This window comes from Lynx rufus, unplaced genomic scaffold (assembly GCF_022079265.1).
Source record: "Lynx rufus isolate CCGP_SWC_20201006 ecotype Redwood Valley unplaced genomic scaffold, mLynRuf1.p SCAF_4, whole genome shotgun sequence".
In the NCBI taxonomy this organism is placed as follows: Eukaryota; Metazoa; Chordata; class Mammalia; order Carnivora; family Felidae; genus Lynx; species Lynx rufus.
Window position 1 is genome coordinate 112,464,724 of NW_025814856.1, and position 20,451 is coordinate 112,485,174.

The 20,451-nt window shown below is 36.8% G+C and overlaps 1 protein-coding gene across 1 annotated transcript; it reads right to left on the reverse strand.

The window, feature by feature from the left end:
- Nucleotides 1–19,247: 19,247 nt before the first annotated feature.
- Nucleotides 19,248–19,742, reverse strand: FERD3L (Fer3 like bHLH transcription factor). Its single transcript, XM_047095323.1, has one exon. It carries the CDS (start codon nt 19,740–19,742, stop codon nt 19,248–19,250), a length of 495 nt encoding a protein of 164 aa, XP_046951279.1.
- Between the last annotated feature and the right edge of the window lie 709 nt (nt 19,743–20,451).

Consider the following 20,451-nt stretch of genomic DNA (forward strand, 5'->3'; position numbering starts at 1 on the left):
ATCAGCATAGCAATGGCCTTTGGAGCTATTTAACTGGAGGTGATCACTATGGGAGTATATGTGAGGAAGAGTTGAGTGAAAAAAAAAAAGATGGTTATCACTCTATAGAGAAAACAATCAGAGAAGGGATATAGGGATTAATGAGGAGAGTACAATTTTGAGTAGGGTGATATTTGTGAAATTAGAGATAATTCATTTTCCCAAGAAGAAACTAGGACAAATTGAGAAGCAATAATCATTAATAAAAGACATAATTCTCCAGAGTAGGAAAAAAAAAAAACTAACACAGTTCATAAAATGGAATGGCACACTGTATTCCAAGCAAAGTGAATGAAAACAGATCCATACCCATTAATATTGTCAGAAAAATATTGAATGTTGAAGATAAGCTATCCTATAGGCATCCAGATAGAGAACGTAGGTTATTTATTAAAAAAAAAGAAAATCTGGCTACTTAGGTCTTTTCCAAAAGAACACAGGCCAAAAGGATATTGTAGTCCACGAAGTTCATATAACCAACCAAAGTCACATTTACACGTATGAACAAGTGTGGAAGACTCAGAAAATACCATTTTGTCCTCTTAACAACAACAAAAGGTCAAGTTTACTCTTAGCTTACTGAGAATGACACAAGAATGAGATGAGCAATGATACAAGGAAATACAGCAACCGAAGTCTAATCAGTTGTTATAAAAAGAAGAGTAAGTGTGAAACTAAACAAATTATTTTTTAAAAAAAATTTTAATGTTTTATTTTTGAGACAGAGAGAGACAGAGCATGGGCAGGGGAGGGGCAGAGAGAGAGGGAGACATAGAATCCGAAGCAGGCTCCAAGCTCTGAGCTGTCAACACAGAACCCGACACGGGGCTCGAACTCACAAACTGTGAGATCATGACCTGAGCTGAAGTCGGATGCCCAACTAACTGAGCCACCCAGGCGCCCCTCTAAACAAAAACTTCTTAAAAAATTTTTTTTTGATGTTCATTTATTTTAGAGGCAGAGAGACTGAGCACAAGCAGGGGAAGGGAAGAGAGAGAGGGAGACACACTCTGAAGCAGGCTCCAGGCTCTGAGCTGTCAGCACAGAGCCTGACATCGGCCTCGAACCCACCAACCATGAATCATGACTTGAGCTGAAGTAGGGCACTTAACTGACTGAGACACCCAGGCACCCCTAAGCAAAAAATTCTTGAAGGAGAACATCTTATAAAAATATTCATGTGTTAATAAATAACACTTCCAGAGAAAGATTTAAGGTAGATGACATGAATAGAAAAAAGCCAGAAGGAAGACATACATTAAAAATAAGGAAGATACATGAATAATAAAAAAAAAGAAACTGTATAAAGTAAAACTCAAGTTAGCAGAAGAATGTCCTATGTATTTTTTGAGGACTTACAGCTTATATTTCAGATGCCAGGGATTCTAGTAAACTAGTTGTCTTTCTTGTTCTATATATTTTTTAATTATCAGAAACTTGGCTCTAAGAAGTCTAGTATACAACATGAATAGGTATCACAAACAATTTGTAACATCTATAGGGTCTGTGAAGGAAACACACACACACACACACACACACACACACACGGAATCCAGAAGTCCGACTATTACCGATACTGTGACTTGCCTGAAAGAATTTTTTTTTAACTTAATTGGGAAAGGAAGCCTTAAGGTTAATAAAAGACAGTATTCATGACAATATATATAAAATATCCAATAAATTTCACAGGGCTGTTCCTTTTTTAAAAATAATGTTATTTAATATAGGTTTGTGATATGGTGGCAAAAATGATTTACTAATTTGCTAATTTCTTTCTGATTATGGGGTTTAATCCTGTCACAGAATTTTTAAAAATGTGCTTTAAGTTTATTTATTTATTTTGAGAGACAAAGAGCATGAGCAGGGGAGAGGCAGAGAGAGAGGGAGAAAGAGAGGGAGAGAGAGAGAAAATCCCAAATAGGTTCTGACTGCCAGTGCAGCGCCCAATGCAGGGCTTGAACTCAAGAGCATTGAGATCATGACCTGAGCCAAAACCAAGAGTCGGACTTTTAACCAACTAAGCCACCCAGGAGTGCCTAATTCTATCAGAGATATTTGAGTATCTTGAATAATATACTTCTGGCTATCTTCAGTAAATGTTGTCTTTCTTAGCAGAGATATTGAAAGTTATTGAGAGGTGATTTTGAGATTATGCTCCCTGAAATTTGATAGTAAAATGCAGTAGTCTAGGTTGAGAAAACCCTTGAGTCCAGCAGTATCTGAAATGGAAGACATGCTGAATTCGAATGCTCTGTTGCCCCTATTTGGAGGCAAGGGTATAACAATTAACAGTTACCATCTTCTATAGTTTGGTACTTTTAGCCCAAATGTGCATTGTCAAAGAGAAAGTCACAACAAAAGACAGATAAACTAAAAGTCTGCTAAATTTCTTATAATATAAAAATTTGAATTTAGATACATTTTAATTGTTTTTTGAAAAAATTTATTGCATTCGAATTTGTATTGTTTATACTGTCATAGAATGACACTAGCTTTCAGCTGTGTATTATACTGCATAGAAGCTGATTTTCCTCTTTCACATTTCATGCTTTCTTTCATTTTGTAGAGCTAGACTGTTTTTTCCCTTCTGAGACATCACAATGGTACCCTTCTGAGACATCACAATGGTGATGTTAGGGTATGAGGAGATGAGGTGTGTTACATACTGGGGTAGGGAAAAGGCATAGTGTGTAGTTCTCCCTCTCTTATATCAGCTTGTTCAGAAGAATTGCAATGTAGTCCTTGCGTATTTGTACTCTGGCCTTAGGCTTAAAAACCTATGTAGTCTGAGATCATTCTGCCTCTTAACGGTCCACAATATTAATGAGACCCTGTTATATGTCAGGCACTGTCCTAGGTACCTGGGAGGAAGAGACACATTAAGTAGGATATGGCACTATAATAAAGAGATCAAAAAATATAGTGGATTAAACAACAAAGTTTGTTTATCTTATGAGAAATTTGGATAGGTGTTACAGTCTTGGCTCACTGGCTGAACCATGGTGGAGATTTAATGTCTTATTCTTTTGTCCTCAAAATAGGACTTCCATTTCATGGACCAAATGGCCACCCCAAACTCATTTCAATTTTGCATTCTAGCCATTGGGAAGGGAGAAAAGCCAAGGGAAGACATGTCCCTCTTTTAGGGGCCCTATCTAGAAATTACATGTGGCTAGTGCTCATATCCCATTACTAGATTCTAGTCACATAGCCACGACTAACTACAAGTGAGGCTGTGAAAGGTAGTCATTAGCTGGATAGCCATGTGAAGTATAACCTTTACAGGCTATATTGTTAAAGGAAGAAAGAGAGAATGGATATTGTTAGGTAACTAGCAGGCTATTTACCAAGTAGTGAACAAAATGATCATGAACTTTGGCTTCAACTTGGCTTTTAGCTTAGAATTACTCCTTTAGACCTAGTCATAGTGTGCATGCTGGGTATATAGCCCTTTCACTCCACCTGCCAACACTCCTCCTCCCAGAAGCCTCAACCTAAGGGCATTTAGGTATAGGTTACTATGAAACTTACAATATATTAACTACCTTTCTTCTGTTATATCCCAATAAATACTGTTTCTACATATCCCATCCAGTGTCTACACAAGCTGGTTAAGTGTATGTCTCTCATTCTACTATGAGCTCATTTTAGACAAGATACCTTAACTGAATGAAAAAAAATATGTTGAGAACAGAGCCAAGTACAAGTAAACATCCAATAAATAATTTGATAGATTTTTGTTAAATTGGTAGTGAAAGTTAGCACAGGAACTGGGTACTGAACGGAGCAACAAAACTCAATTCGATCCAGCCCAATTTAAATGTAAACTGAGCCTACATTATTGCTACTTTTCACTCTCTCCTCACTATGACATTTATGTGCTTATTTAGTTTAGGGCTACACAGAAGAATGACCATGAACATTGACTTAGGAAAGGGGAGTCAGGAAATTGTTCACCTTCTTGATCATTTTGTCAACTTCTTTCTCCCAAGGGAGATATTTATGTAGCCCACTAACTTCACTAGACTGAATAAAATATATCTTGATGTTTTCTTTCTCTATAATTTCTGTAGAAAACATTTGCATACATGTTCACAGAAGGAAAGAATCTAGAAAAGAAACTTAATTTTCTATGCTACTATATAAAATTTAGTCAGTGAATCCAACAGAATGATGGCATGGACAGGAGGAAAAAAAAAACTGTGGGGAGAAAGAGAAGAGAAGGGAAGCAAGAGATATCTGTAATGATTTTGTTTAACTTTTTCTTTGTCATACATAGCCACTTACCTTTGTGACAATGAGGGATGAATAACTAGAACTGTAATACAGAGTAATACATTGAAAGCCAATTACTAATGATATAGGAACACTAAAAAGCAACACAACTAACTTGTAGCAAATCAGCCAGAGTTTGAAGGAAAAGCAGATTTATAAAATAGTATCGTCTAAAGAACATCCACAAAATCAGAGACATAATAATGGCCTTAAACTTTAAACTGATGAAGAAAGTATTATAAATTGTATCTTCTGACATGGAAATTCTCCCAATGGTTGGAATTTTATTTCAACAGAACCTCTGTTTCTGAATTAAATGTCATAAATCTGAGAATTGTATTCACTTTTGCCACTTGATCCGTTCGGTAGTAAATTTGTGGTCAGCCTCCATGAAGTTTCCAGCCACCCTCAGGTTCATAGTTCAGGTTAGTCTGAGTAGTACCCTTTCCTTTTAAAAGATTCTTCTTTGCGACTTGTCCACACTGTCCTATTGCAGCTAGGACTTAGCATTTCTGACCTTGGTAATGCTCTTGACATTGTTTTGGGTCTCTTGGCTATTACATCATAAGTTGGCAAATTATATTTTATACCAGAATTGTAGAGATACAAACCAGCCTTAATTTCAACCCAGAAGTCGTGTTTTTCTTTTGTGGAGATGATGAAATAAGTACCTTTATGAGCAAATTTTCTCTGTTTTAAGGTTAAAATCTCACATTTAAGAAGATCCTCTCAATTTAATTTTAGTTTTGCTGAGGAGCAAGACAATGAAGTGAACAAAAAGAGAAAAAACCTGAAAGTAACTCTGTCCAGTAGGACAAGTGCAGTGATACCCAGTTTGACTAGTGGGACAGACCTGCCAAAACACGGGATAGATGTATCTCATGCTTATATATTATGCTTATATCTATGCTTATATGTAATGCACCTCCCTTTTTGCTGTTCCAAACATCATAAAGATGATAAATATATATATATAGGATACTTTAGCTGATGGTATACCTTATGGTTAATTATGAATCAGTTTGTAATGAAATGAATCGTGTGAAGGAAATATCAAGGATTATGTGATCTTGAGGTGGTAGCCCTTTTGTGATAGGATCAGGCAGTTGGAAGCTATACCTTTATGTCACATACACCCACGGATGTATTTCTGAAGCATTTAAGAAAACAGCCCAGTTTAGATGGAAGAAGCTATTTCTATCACACTCTATGCACACAAAACAATAATAATATAGAAAATGAGTGTAAAGGAATAAAATACAAATTGGTTGGAATAGAAATTATCTCACTAGCAACAAATACGCTATTGAAAGATGGTATAAATTGAAAACATTAGGAACTGATAGTAATTCTTAATTCTTCAGTCTATGCTGTAACCAGCTGGACACACAATGAATGCTGGGTCACCTTTGCAAAGAGTATATGCTATTCTTCAGCTAATTGACAGAGGCATAGAGCTATATAATGGCAATGTTTGTCACCATTACCTCCAGAGAAGGAGACAACTGGGTCAAAATCTGGCTCCACCACTGTCTAAGCTTGGACAGGATATTTCATTTAATTTGAACTTAATTTTTTTATTTGTAAAGCATATATTAATATTCATCATAGTATTTTGTAAGGATTGGATGGCATAGTATATGTAGGCAGCCAGTGCATAGTAGTTGTTCAATAAATTAATTGGTGCCCCTACTGGCTTGTGGTTCCTCACTCAGTACTGTCTGCAGTGGGGTGGGGGAGCACTAAGTCAGGTGAGGAGTCTACAGGAGTGCCTGTGAAAACTGAGGCCAAACACTAGCTAAACAAATAAAATGGGAATTATTGTTCATTATTTTTCAGTTTGCCCTTTGTGTTTCTTTTGACTAGTGGTGAAGATAATGGAGTTGGGGAAGAGTAAGTAAACACTGTTGTTTTTGTGATCTTTTCTCCTTAGCATTCACCCAAATTTTCATAGTCTTGATGACTGATTAGGTTTTGACAATTAACTGTGAACAAAGAAGAATTGTAAATATGGTGTAACATGCATGAACCAACGAACGGTGTTTTATTTTGTTCGAATTAGCTCTCTAGGGGCTAATATGACCATATTCTAGGTATTAATTTAGCTTATGTGGCTCCCACTGAAACTGTTTTGGTTTCTATGGAGACTTTTGCTCTGGTTTACTGGTATATAACTATTTCCTCACCTTTTCATTTCCTGAAATAGCACCAAGTACAGTATCTAAATTTTGACTAATATAAATCAAAGCACATGCTTTCCTTTCAGTAAAGTCCTCTATTTCAACATGTGTGCAGGATTTTCCTTTTTAATGCATTAGACATCTGTTATTGCTAATGGGGATAAAATGTCACATGTTAAAAACAATAAAAGTTATTAAAAGCAGTGCAAGTTTGAAATATTTTGAAATTACTTGTTAGAAATGTACTTTTTTTCTTTTAGTGTATGGCAGTTTTCAAAGGTGAATATGAAAAGTCCATGAAAATGAATATGCATATGAATATGTAAAGTTTTGGGGATCACACTCACTTGCTTCTAATATTAATCCTTTTAAAAAATGAAGTAAACATCAAATGTCAATACAATATGTACCTTCACACACACATGCACACACACTCATATATGCATTGTAATTCCCATGGGGCTAAATAGGAAGCAAAATTGTGGTACTAATTGTTTAAAAACCAGGAATATCATTAGAAATAAGTATAGTTTACTGTAGTTATTTTCATTAGGAGTGTATTTGTGTGTATGTGTGTGAATTGCGGGTGAACTCAGCTGTTTTTGAGAAGGCTCACAACACTGTTAAAATTTCCATTTGCATTTTCCATTTCAGTGTCAATAAAATTGACGTGCATATTTGTGAAGTACTTTTCCTTTTAGTTGTTAACTCTGTGTATTTAAAGGTAAATTTAATCCCTATCTTTCTAATTAATTTCAACTTCTCTTGTATGTTGAGGGTCAATGTCAGAATACTTGTTTTATTGAATACAGATTTATAATAGAAAAGCCCTCTTTTCCCAAAACCCAATGATTGCATTTATATAAAACAAAACAATAACTGGGAAGCAAATCAAGGCTGTTAGAGATCAGGTTACTGGATATCCTTGTAGGGAGAGAAGGGTAGTAAGTGGAGGGAAGCATAAGAGGGGCCTCTCATATGCTGATAATGTTATGCTCTGTAGTATCCAAAGAAAAATATTACAGAATATCATGTCTAAGTATGTTAAATATCTAGTTTTAAATGTTTTAGTGTTAAGAAGGCAATAGTTCTCACTTAAGTAACACCATCCTGACATACAACTAGCAGAACTCACAAATTTTACTGTGTGGCTATTTTTAACATAAAATAATTTCATTATTTTTATGTTTTTGTTTTGATGACATTTAACAGTTCTCTTAAGAACTTTCAATTCTGTAATACAGTATTGTTAACTATAGTTGTCATGCTGTATACTAGACCCTCAGAACTTATAACTGGAAGTTTGTACCCTTTGACCAACATCTCCCCATTTCCTCTGCTCTGCAACTCCTGGCAGCCACCATTCTACTCTATTTCTATGATTTTGGCATTTTTAGATTCCACATATAAGTAAGAACATACAGTATTTGTCTTTCTATGACTTATTTCACTTAGCATCATGTCCTCAAAATCCATCACTTTGTTGCAAGACAGAATTTCCTTCTTTTTTTGTGACTGAATAGTATTTCATTGTATGAATATCCCACAGTTTCTTTATCCATTCATTTGTCAGTGGACACTAGGTTGTTTCCATGTCTTGGTTATTGTGAATAACGCTGCAGTGAACACAAAGGGTGCAGATATCTCTTCCAGATAGTGGTTTCATTTCCTTCAGATAGATACCCAGAAGTGGGATTGCTGGGTCATATCATAGTTTTATTTTAATTTTTTGAGGGCCCTCCAAGCTGTTATCCACAGTTGCTGTACTAATTTAGATTCTCACCAACAGTGCACAAGGGTTTCCCTTTCTCCACATCCTTACCAATGATCATTATCTCTTATCTTTTTGATAATTGCCATTCTGATGGGGTGTGAGGTGCTATCTCATTGTGGTTTTGGTTTGCAATTTAATGGATGATTCATGATGTTGAGCACCTTTTTATGTACCTGTTGGTCATTTGCAGATTTTCTTTGGAAAAACGTGCATTCATGTCCTTTGCCCATTTTTAATTGGATTATTTGTGTTTTTGCTGTTGAGTTGTATATATTGTGTATTTGTATATTTTGGATATTAACGGCTTGTCAGATAGATGGTTTGCAAATATTTTCTCTTATTCCATAGGTTGTCTTTTAATTTTATGATGGTTTCTTTTGCTGTGCAAAGCTTTTTTGTTTGATGTAGTCCCACTTGTTTTAAAATAACGTTAGATTACAAAAGATTGCTAGAAAACTGGAAAAACTACAAGCAACTATAAAAATGACCAGTTTTCCTATAGCATATATAAAATGAACATTTATATATATAAAGATATGCATGCATGCACACATATATTTACACATATTTCCATATGAATACTTTTTCACATATCATTTATTGGATTCATCTTCCCATAGCACAGTCTCTTTTGTACATCACCCATAACAGTTTAAAACAAGGACTTATATTAAAGGTATCTAGGTTATTTTCTCAATTTTGATGTTATAAACAATACCCAGATGCATCTTTTGTAATCTACTCTTTGTACATAGTATTGATTATTTCCTTAGGCACCAGTGAAATTTCTATGAGCAAGCTGTAAGAATCCACAGAATGTCCCTAATGTTATAAAATCTGGCTTAGATCTTCCCAACTAGAGCCAAAGTTCAGAGAGCATTCTTGAATCCTTTATAACGCCTTTCTTGATATGGTAAATTACCTGAACTTCAGATAATCTTGAATCTCTCCAAGAGGAAGTAGCTCTGCTCCCAGGGAAAATTCTGTTTTTCTCATTGAGTAAATGACCCTCATCTAATCAGTGAGTGTTCTGTAGGTTTCCTGAATGGCAATTCCAGACACTTTCTTTTCTACAATTTACTGGCTGCTGGTCTTAGTAATTATATGCAGGTCTGATATACTAATGTGGAGCTAATGTTCAGTTGATAATTGGAGTAATTTTGGGGCTTGTTTTCAATATATGTAAAGACAAAGATGCCCACTTGAATTCTGCTGACAAAGGTTAGAAAAGTTCAACAATCATTAATATTATGACCATATGAAATATTAAGGAAAGAGATGGCTGTTAGTAAAAAACAGTAAAACTACCAAAGTATGGAGAAGGAAGACAAATGAAACCATTTTTAAGATTTGAGCTAGTAGTGAAAAAAATTTACGTATGTACCATCCATTCTAAAATACATGTGAAGGCATTCTAATAAAAATACTTTCACATGTGTGCATGTTTGCATGCATGTGGCTCATACAACGGGAGAGGGGTTATAACCATAGAGAAGCTCTGAGGATGTCGTAGTTAAAGACCATGAGGTTTGGACTGAGATATTTGGATGTAATTTGGAAAATTTTTGTTGTGTTTTGTTGTGTAATACTTTTGAGTTCTGGGTATTTTTCAGCCTTTTTCATGTTAACTTTAGAAGCAGTTGATTGAATTTGATGAAATACAATATACGAATAAGGGTATGAAATTTAATTTGTGGTTGTGTCATCTTGAAAAAAAGCGGCGTCGGATATGTATATTTTAACTGAGCTCATCTGCTCTAATTTTAATAAACTTCGATGAGATTAAACAAATGAATAGTGATGAAAGAAATGGTATGGTATGTTCAATAAGATCTACAATTAACAAAACCACTACTTGTCAAATGCTTGTTAACTACAGTTACCACATTTTTTAGTAAAAAATATGAACCCATGGTGAGAATATTTGAAACTGGGTATGTTTCCCAAGTCAGAAGAATTTTAGTAAGTTTCAGGAGGCCCTTTACCATCAACCCTCAAATAAACCATTTGAAGCTAAATCAAAGCTTTTGAAAGGAACAAGATATAATTATCCTTTTGTCTTTCTATGCAAGGAAGAAAAATTATTAAAATAGATATAAAAAAGGTTACCCATTTTTATTATTTTATTTTATTTTTTTTAGAGTTACCCATCTTGTTTTAAATTTTTTATTATTTTATTTGAGAGAGAGAGAGAGAGAGCTCAATCAGGGGAGAGGGGCAGAGGGAGAGAGGCAGACATTCTTAACTAGGCTCCCCGCTCAGCGTGGAGCCTAATGTGGGCCTTGATCCCATGACCCTGGGATCATGACCTGAGCTAAAATCAAGAGTCAGACACTCAGCCAAATGAGCCACCCAGCTGCTCCTAGAGTTACCCATTTTTAAATGTTGAGAAATTATGTGTAAGTTCAGGTCAACTTTATCTTTTCAAAAGCCTCCTATTTAAATTGCCGGTAAGTTTAGGACAGAATATTCAAAAGTGTTTCAAAGATTTTGTATAAATCTACTAGCATCAGAGTGAAACAAATTATGCGAGTAAAGAGGATAAAGCCAGGCACCAAATTTTCAAAAAGTGTAAATGGCAGAAATAGCACAGGATGATGTCCCAGAGTGCACTTCTAGATCCAGCTTCCCTCTCTGCTGCTGCTCCCAAGAGGGGCCTTTTCTCTTTTCCTCCCTGACTGTCCTCAGTGGAAAGCAGGTGGTGGTCATTTAACCCTCTTAGGTGCACAGGGACTCCTATGTCCCTCAGGGAACCTAAAACAAGGCATTACCATGTACTCCATTCCTGATTATGCTGAGTTCCAGATTTTCATACTTCCTGTTTGTCTAGATCCGATCAGGTATAAATGCTTGGTAATTGAAGCAGTCCTACACAACACCACAGCTTTCAAGTTGAATTTGCTCAAAAATAAATCCCAGAGGATATACCAATAGAAGTATCAACTTTTCATATAAAAAGCTTTATATGCAAATTTTAGAGGTTATTTAGAAATGTAGGGTTTACAGTGGCTTTCCTGGCAGATCAAAGATTGTGATTACATGTCATGAACCAGAAACTTTGCCTTTAAATTTCTATGCTTTAAAAACAAAATTAAACAAAAACACACTATTCTGATGGCAGATTAAATTTGCCACAAATGCCATGCTATTTAAAAGACTGATTCTGTTTAGGAGAAGCAAGACAATTTATTATTGTTCTTGTGTGTGTTCTCTTGAGTCCTTCTAAAAGGCTGAATTGTCATTTTTCTCTGTATACACATTGAACATTGAAATAGCATGAACAACAATAATAACAGCATTCCCTAAATATTTACTTTGTATGAGGCACTGTACTAAGTACTTGATTTAACCCCTCTGATACTTTAAATAGTTCTGGATTTATTACTTGTACTTTACAGACCAGGGTAGGTATTGAAGCCCAGACATTTTAAGTGAGTTATCTAATTTTGTAAGTGGCTCCTCCAACACTCAAATCCATACTTGGGAATGTATTTGGTCAAGGAATCCAGAATCAGATACTCAATTCTTGGCTATGACCTCTACGGGTAGAGTCCTGATTTTCATTCCAGGATACACATAATACCATGCACAAAACTTGTTTTCACTTTCATGAGACCCTTGAAGAAAAATTATAGAACAGGACATGAGTCAAGTATATGTGAATGTCTCCCTAAAATTAATGATAATTTATATTTCTAAGGTGCTCTATAGGTTCAAAGAAATGCCATAGTAATTATCTGATTTTTTCATTTTTTGTTTTGAAATAATTATAGATTCATAGGATCTTACAAAGGTGGTACAGAGAGGTTCCATGTACCTTTCACTCCGTTTTCTCCATAGATTACATCTTACATAACTATAGTACAATAGCAAAGCCAGGAAATTAACATTAGTGTAAAAATACAGTTTTATGTCATTCTGTCACAAATGTGAGTTAGTGCAACCACTCTTGCAATTAAGATATAGAACTATTCGATCAGAAATTATCTGATTTGAATAAATGCACACTGTTGTGGAAAATATATACTAAACTGTAATATCTAGGCTGCTGATAAAATAAAACTTCTCTGAATGAATTCTGATCACTTTTTCTCAGATTTAAAGTGACTTACTTATGCTTTCTTTTTAATATACATGTTATTGCAGTAGCACATTAAAGGAGAGGGTTTTGAACTCTCTGTTCATTTGTTGGGTGTGTATTGTTTTACTTAGAAAGATACATGGACCAAGACTGAATGCTGGCACTCAAGTATTCCAGGAATAAGGAAATATTGGAGAATTAAAAAAAAAAATCTGATTTTTTTTCAATTCATTTAAAAGTATTATATAATGAGTTCTGCTTTTTTCTATATTATACGCTCATGTATTACCACCATTGGTGGTAAAGGTGATGCTTTGTTCATAGAACAGTTCTTTGTTGCCATAGAACTGGGAGGGTTACGATGATAATGGTGATGATGATGATGATGAGTATTTTAATAGTAGTTACCATTTAGTGAGTGCTTGTAAAGCATTTACTCTGCCTACATAATTCAGTCAATCCTCATAAGGGCCCTGTTTGCTGAATATTATTATTCCTAGTTTAAAGATGAATAAACTGAGGGTCAACAAATTTAAGTAAGTTGTACTAGCTTCTAGAACATGATGTGATGTACTTGAAATTCAAACCTACTTCTGTCAAATTCCAAAGCTTGTGTTTATAATCATTATGTTCATCAAAAGAGTTTTGTCTCTTCTTTTCTGGCAGGAATGCACTGAAGCCACTAGAGGAAAGTTGTGGCTTTAGAATATCCATGGAAGATTATTTCAAGGCCTCTTCAAAAACTTACACCAGTAGGTCACCTTTCCAGTTTCATTGCGGAGACTGTATCCCTCTGGTACATGGTAAACCCATGTCCACGTTTCTGATCCTCAGTAAAGATAAAAATAGTTTTTTATTTTTACCATATCATTTCTACTTAAGAATAATAATCATATATTCATTGACAAATAACCTCAGCCCCTAAGAATTTGGTCTCAAATCCTTGACGGGGTGTAAATCTTGATTGAACCTGGGAAAGTTATTTAACTTCTCTATTCCATCGTGTCTTCATCATTACTAGGTGATCATAATGTCTATATCCTAAAGTTATTATTCGAACTATGTAAAGAACTCAACTCAATATAAGTAAGCAATACAATAAGTTTATGGTTACATATATTACTACTTATTATTATACATATTATTACTTCGTCCAGACCTAAGAATTCAATTATTTGGTTTTTCTCCTCGAAACCGTTTCTAGCTTCTCCAATATTTCACTAAACTATGGGATTAAATATAGCCAACATTTCACTAAACTGTAGGACTAAATGTAGTCAATTAGTTCAAGATATGATGAGTAACAAAGACAGCTTGTGATTTTACTAAGTTTTGGAGAAGTCAAAAAATTATCTGCAGTAAAAACAAATTGTGTAATCATATCCATTCATTCGTTCATTCAAACACATGTATGTGATGTTGTTGCCTTTTATTGTTCACCAACTGTTTGATCTATTTCCAAATTCTCATAGATATTTTCCTCCCTTTTGAAGACTGGAAATTATAAAAAGCTGTCTATAACAGCTGCTTTGAGGTCATCTATGTTTGCTGACTGCAGGTGGAAATCTCTTTCACAGAACTCTAAATAGAAGGTGGTAAAATTTGGCCTTTGAGGGAGCCAGACTCTACTAGCTTTTTGTATAATTTATCATCCACAAAGTGTGTTAAGGTGCTTTTGATCTTTGGAAACAATATCTTTGAAAACAATGTGTTGCTTATATGTGACCATTGGTCCTGTTTAGGTTATCTTGGTATCATGCTGATTTTAATGAGTGAATGAATTTTTAAGATGGTACACTGATGACTCAATTTAATAGAGGGACTCTAGATCGTGTTAAAATCCAATTGGGAGGATCAAATGAGAGGAAGTATGTGAATGGTGCTTTGAAAACCATAAAGCGCTAAGTAACCATAAGTCATTTTATTCTGATAATTTCCATCATATTTATTAAATTCTTGGTTTCACTGAATATTAAAAGTTCTATGCTTTCTGCAAGATTGAAGGTGGAATTCTGCCAAATATTAACCATAAAGAGTGTTTTAAAATATGTTCATACTATTTTTTGCAATTATTTATATTTCTTTATGGAATATGTTTCAGGTACAGAACTAAAAATTTGGGGTCACAGGGAAGATTGTGGAATTTTATAGGCTTTGGTTTATAGAGACTTGAAGTCTTTTTCCATCTTTCTGGTATTTTATTCATTTCAGCCTGCATGGATTTTTTTCCCTTCCTTCTCCTCCTCCGCCAGGTTTGGTTTTGAGCTTTGGATTCAAAGAAACCCCAAAGTCAAAACAAAATGGTCAGAACTGCTGACTTTTGTTTTGTAACCTTTTTTAGTTCAGCATTCACAGGAAGAGAGGGCGCTGACCAGAAACTGGGACTAACTTCACCCAAAATGTTGGCAAAGTTCAGAAACCTTTGAGTGAACTTGCACCAAGATATAGATATGTACCAAACCTTTAACACTTTTCTATTTTACATTAAAGAAAATTTAATGAAATGTCACCCTATAAAAAGGAGATTTAGTACTTAAAAATTCAACATTAATCTGCCAGTTATTTTTGATCAAAATAAAATAATTTGCATTTTGTATTAAGTACAGTCTTAGTTTTTCAAATTGCAGGTCCATTTTGAAAGCCTACATGTGAAATGTACTCAAGTGTTTTCATTACCTTTGAAATTTTCTTTGAAGATTTGTAGTTAAGAATAACAGTTATGCTAAACGGTGCTTATCAAATTTCATCTCAGAATTTTTATAGTTTTGTTATAAACCTTCCACCACATTGTTTTTTATAATGGAAATGCTGACAAATGCAATAATAAATAGCAATACAAATCCTAGGATCTTAATTGTATGTTCATGCAGAAATTATGCATAAATACTAACATAATATTTGATTCAGTTTTCACTGCTACTTTTGCCAAAATCGGCTTTCACATTGGGCAGCTGTAAAAGATGATCATCGTGAATGGCTGCCTGTTGATGGCAAAGGCTTCTGATTTTTACTTTCCTTGGAAAGTCTGATTATGTCTTTCAAATATGATTTCATTTAGATCTTTTTTTCTTTGGTATAAATGTCTAAATACTACTAGTAACCTGAAAATTATGGGGAATTTAGTTTGAGACCAAAAGGCAGGTTTCAGTCAGTAAATTGTATATAAATAAATCACCTCTATGCAACGTCTAAAATGGTATTTAGATACCAAATGTCCAAATAACTTTTAGGTTTCAAAAACATTATTAAGAATTTCCAGAAGTAATTGACATTAGGATTTTTTAAAACTGGTGGAAAGTATTAAAAAACCAGTATCTACTGATATTTTATTGGTGTTGGTTTAAAAGATAAAGAATAAAACAATGTTAACATAGGTTACGTTATACTAACAACAGTTGTGTTAAAACATACACTGACAGGGGCACCTGGGTGGCTCAGTTGGTTAAGCATCCAGCTCTTGATTTTGGCTCAGGTCATGATCTCATGGTTCTTGTGATGGAGCCCTGAGTCAGGCCCTGCACTGATGACACAGAGCCTGCTTGAGATTCTCTCTCTCCCTCTCTCTGCCCCTCCCTGTACTCTCTCTCTCTCAAAATAAATAAATCAACATTTTTTTTAAAAAAATACAAAGTACACTGACAGATGATAGCTGCACCTGTGGTGAACATAGCATAATGTATAGAGTTGTTGAGGCATTCCGTTGTACACCTGAAACTAATGTAATATGTGTGTCAACTAAGGTAAAAAAAAAAAAAGAATTAAAAAAATTAAAAGTATGCTGAATTTATGGATCTAACATGAAAAGAACTAAAACGGTCGCATTGCTTAGAAAAGTTGAGTGTTGAGATTTGGAGGTGTAGTGGATTCATGTTCAAAATGCAGATGACTTATCTCTGTGGATAACTTGGTGTAAGAAATAAGTCAACCCATTTCTCTGTGTTTACAATCCTTGTTTGGCTTCAAATTATTCTATCAGTACAATGATTAAGAAAATGCCTTAAGTGACTTTGCATTTTAGAGCAGCTTCTAAACATACAAAAAATTTACAGAGAACAAAACATTCATGCGATTTAACAGACTGAAGAATTGTGGGCATAATTCTTCTGGTAATAATGGGGAAATCGCTTTTTATTTGGAGGCTCTTTAGATTTTATTTATGTGCTGAAGAACTATTCACTGTAAGATATTATGTGCTTACTAAGAACGTAACAAAATGGTCTATAACATGAGGGAGAGGATTAAGCATGATGGATGCTTGTATTTACTCTTTAGGACCCAGTGGTTTAGAGGTCCTTTGTCTACACGCATTTCTTTCTTTAATTTCTGGTTTTAAAAAAATGATGATTCCTGGATTTGAGCCATTTTTTAAAAACTTAGCACTTGTAGATTTTTTTTACATGATGTTTAATTCTCAGGGGGACTGTAAGGGGGAGAAATAAGGAAGCTTCTGCAAGTTCTTTTAGTTTTGAACTCATTCACACTATATGTAAAATGTTGACACATTTTTTAAAAAAGTGATTAAAAAATAACTGAATAAACGTGAGGTATTGATGGAGACACTAGCACTCCATAAGAAGATAGGGAACAGAATTCTGTTTAATGAAAAGTTCAGAAATAATTATTTTTGTCAACATATTGAAATGAGTAACTTTAAATTTATCTTTAAAAATACAGATATACTGGCCTCAGTAGCCAAAAAGTTGTCTAGAAAAAGAAGTGGAAATGAGTAATTTTATTTTATAAAACGGATACAGAGGTCATTGTCTAAGTTTCAGTTTATTTTGTAAAATGACAAGAGAATAAAAATACACTCCCTAATTTTGCTGTTTTTTTTTTTTTGGGGTCTTACCTGGTTACATTTTTTCTTTTACCTATTTATCCTGACGTTCCTATGGTAGAGGTGGAAAAAATCCTAGTGAAAAGACACAGTCAAAATAAGAAATTGTCTCTGGAAGACAATTAGAATTAGTTCTGAAATGACAAAATTTCGAAACTAATTCAGTTCCTATAGATAGGAGAACTAGAAGAGTTTTAAATGCAGACACTTGAGAGACAAGTAAATCCTGGCAGTGCTGGTGGGAAAGAGTGTGGACTGGCAGAACCTACCTGGAAGGCAATCTGGCCATTTGTAGCCACAAACTGAAATGTTCATTTGATGAAGAAATTTTATTTCTTATTCTCTAATATCAGGAAGTTATCACAGGCAGACAAGACATCTAGAAGAATGCTCTTTGCATTGCCATTTATTTTTTAAAAAGGAAGTATCTTAGCTATGTACCTGTAAAGGACTGGCATTAAGCTGTGATACATCGTTATGACAATAAAATACAGTAATCAAATTATGTTTGAATAATATTTAAAGTCAGGGGGAAAGGGCTCTTTCTATACTGATGAGTGTGGGGAAAGATCAATATCCAAAAGTACCTCAAATTTGTTAAGCATATTTAATTAATATCTATACAGAAAAAAAAGACTAGAAGGAAATAAAAATGCTAACTATGTGGTGATATGGAGTGATTTAAATTTTATTTACTTTTTTAACTTTTGTTTTCCAAACTTTCTAGGATAAGTATATATTAGTTATTAATAAAAATATTTCTAAAGGTATGATAGGGAGAATGTGTGTGTGTGTGTGTGTGTGTGTGTGTGTGTGTGTGTGTGTTTGGGTGCACAAAGGTGTGTGAGGTGAAGTGGCAAAATAAAGAAATACGGAATTTGCAGTTGGGTGGGCCTTGTTCATTCGGATTCCTCTCCTCACTTACCTACTCCTATCTGAAGAACCCCAGTTCAGGTGTTAGCAGGTTGCCCAGAAGGAAGAACCGTGGAACGGCAGAGGATCCAAACTGAAGATGGGTCCTCACCTTGGTCCTGCTTCAACCTCCTCTCCATCACACACATATTTGCAAAGTGGAAGCATGCATCTCCTCCTCTGAGTTTTGATTTTCTTGTTCCTAGTTGTGACTAGAAAGGAAGCTGTCTTCTCTACCTACAGATAAAAATGTAAAAGTGCGCGCTGAAGCTGCGCCGAGCCTGGGAAGACCAGGTCCTTTTCCCGGAAGCGCAGGGGAAAGTCCAGCTCCGCGGCCAAAGCTCGCAGCCCCAGATCCTGGCAAGCCCAGGAGCGTCCCCGCCGGTAGGACTGGAGCTCTCTCCGTCCTCCTCCGAGTTCGAGCATCAGTCTCCGGGAGGAACACCAACAAGGTTTCTGGTTCTGCGCCTTAAGGCAAAGAGGGGAGAATGATGTCCCTTGTAAGAGGTCGCTTGTCCCCTGGACTTCCGTTCCTTCTTCACTTCCTTCCTTCCTTCCGTCTCTCGACAAGCCTAAGAGGATTGAACAAGAGGTCCGGAGTCCCTCGGCCTCCCAGGAGACCCTCCACCCTGCACCCCTGTGTCTGTTCCAGGACCTACCTAAGCGCTCCGACGGGGAGCTGAGCGGAGCGCCTGCGCAGAATTGGGCAGCACAGACTGTTGAGGAAAAAAAAAAAAAAAAAAGTAGGAATGTCTATTTTATTACTTCTTTTTTTTTAAGGTAAAGAGAAGAGTTTGGACTCCGTAGAAGGCCCCGAAGTTTACAGTTTGGGGAGAGGATTAGCTCCCCACTCACTAGGCCGGCAGAAACCGCTTCTGGGCTGTCGCCTCAACAGGCCCAGCGAATTCTACCTCCTAAGGCGCCCCAGGCTCCTTAGAAAGCAATCGCGTGTATGTTAACTCTCCGGCTGCCACTCTTCTCGATAGCTGTGGGGATTTCTCAAGTCCGGACCAAGCTCCAGAAGGCCAGACTTTCTGTCTTAAAGAGTCCCTCCAGGTCTCTCGGCCGCACCCTCCTGGGTCCTGATGCACCCCCAAGCCCGCGCACGCCCACGAGAGGAGGGGACAGACACCTCCATCCCACCCGGACTCAGCCGGTTTCCTTCTTTTCGAAGCTCTCCAAGAGCTCGGTCATGAAGGAAATGTAGACGATGGCCAGGCGTAGGGTCTCGATCCGGGACAGCCTCTTCTCGTAAGCAAAAGTGGGCACCTTCCTTCGCAGCTGGTCGAAGGCCTCGTTGAGGTTGAACATCCGCTTCCTCTCGCGGATGTTGGCTGCCTGGCGCTGGGCATAGGTGATCACCCTTTTCCTCTTGGGACGGCCCAGCGGGGACGCGCCTCTCCCATGTTCCTCTTCCTCCTCCTCCTCCTCCCCCTCGTCTACTTCGCCCTCCTCTTCGGGATCCTCCTCCTCAAAGCGTGCCAGCCTCCTGCGTCTTCCCTCTTGGAGCACAAGGTCTCGGTCCCCAAAGGGAACCCCAGGTGCGAAGTCGCAGAGGAGTGGGTGCCCCGGGGAGGCCAGGGACAGGTCTGCGACGAAGTCCAGCACGGTGGCGTCCACGCACCTCTCTGGATAGGCCGCCATCGCGTTGCCTTGGCCCTGCCTCTCATCGGTTTCTCGCAGGGAGGGGCGAGATTCTGGTGAGGGGCTTCCTAACAGCTCCCAATCTGATGCGGCACCATCACCGAAGGGCCAGGGGAATTAACATTTATAACCAAGCTGATAACAGGATTAGTGGCACCGATAGGGAAGGCTCTGACAATGTCCGTCCTCTCGAAACTGATGGAAAAAGACAAGCAAGCTTGAGCGCGCTAGGGAATCTCAAAGGGATAGGCCTCCAACGCTGAGATCCTTTTCGCTCGCCACCTGGGACAGTTCCTTTTTGGCAACAACCCCCGGCTCTTACCTGCTGTGCTTTTTGTGTCTCTCTTCACCCCCGCAGCCAACTAATATTCTTCAGGCTCCTTATCTCATGTAGCTCTTTAATTTAGCTTTGGATTTTCAAAGCGAGGATGTTTTCCACCGCTCTGGCTTCTCCTTGGCTTCAGAGTAGAAGTCCCGAATCTTGCCACCCGAGGCTGCCACTGGGTCTGAAACAAGTGCATGTGCTTTTAATGATGTCCTGAAGAGGGGCCCTGTCTGCCAGGGGTCGAGGAGAGCTGTTTGTCTGGTATCCCAGTGCAGCGGCTACTGAAAGGCAAGATCTTCCATTAGCTTAAGTAAGCACGGTAGGGGGGGCCGAGAGCGCATTCCCCAGAGTCGCTGTTGGAACCGGCTTTCTCCTTCCAGGGCA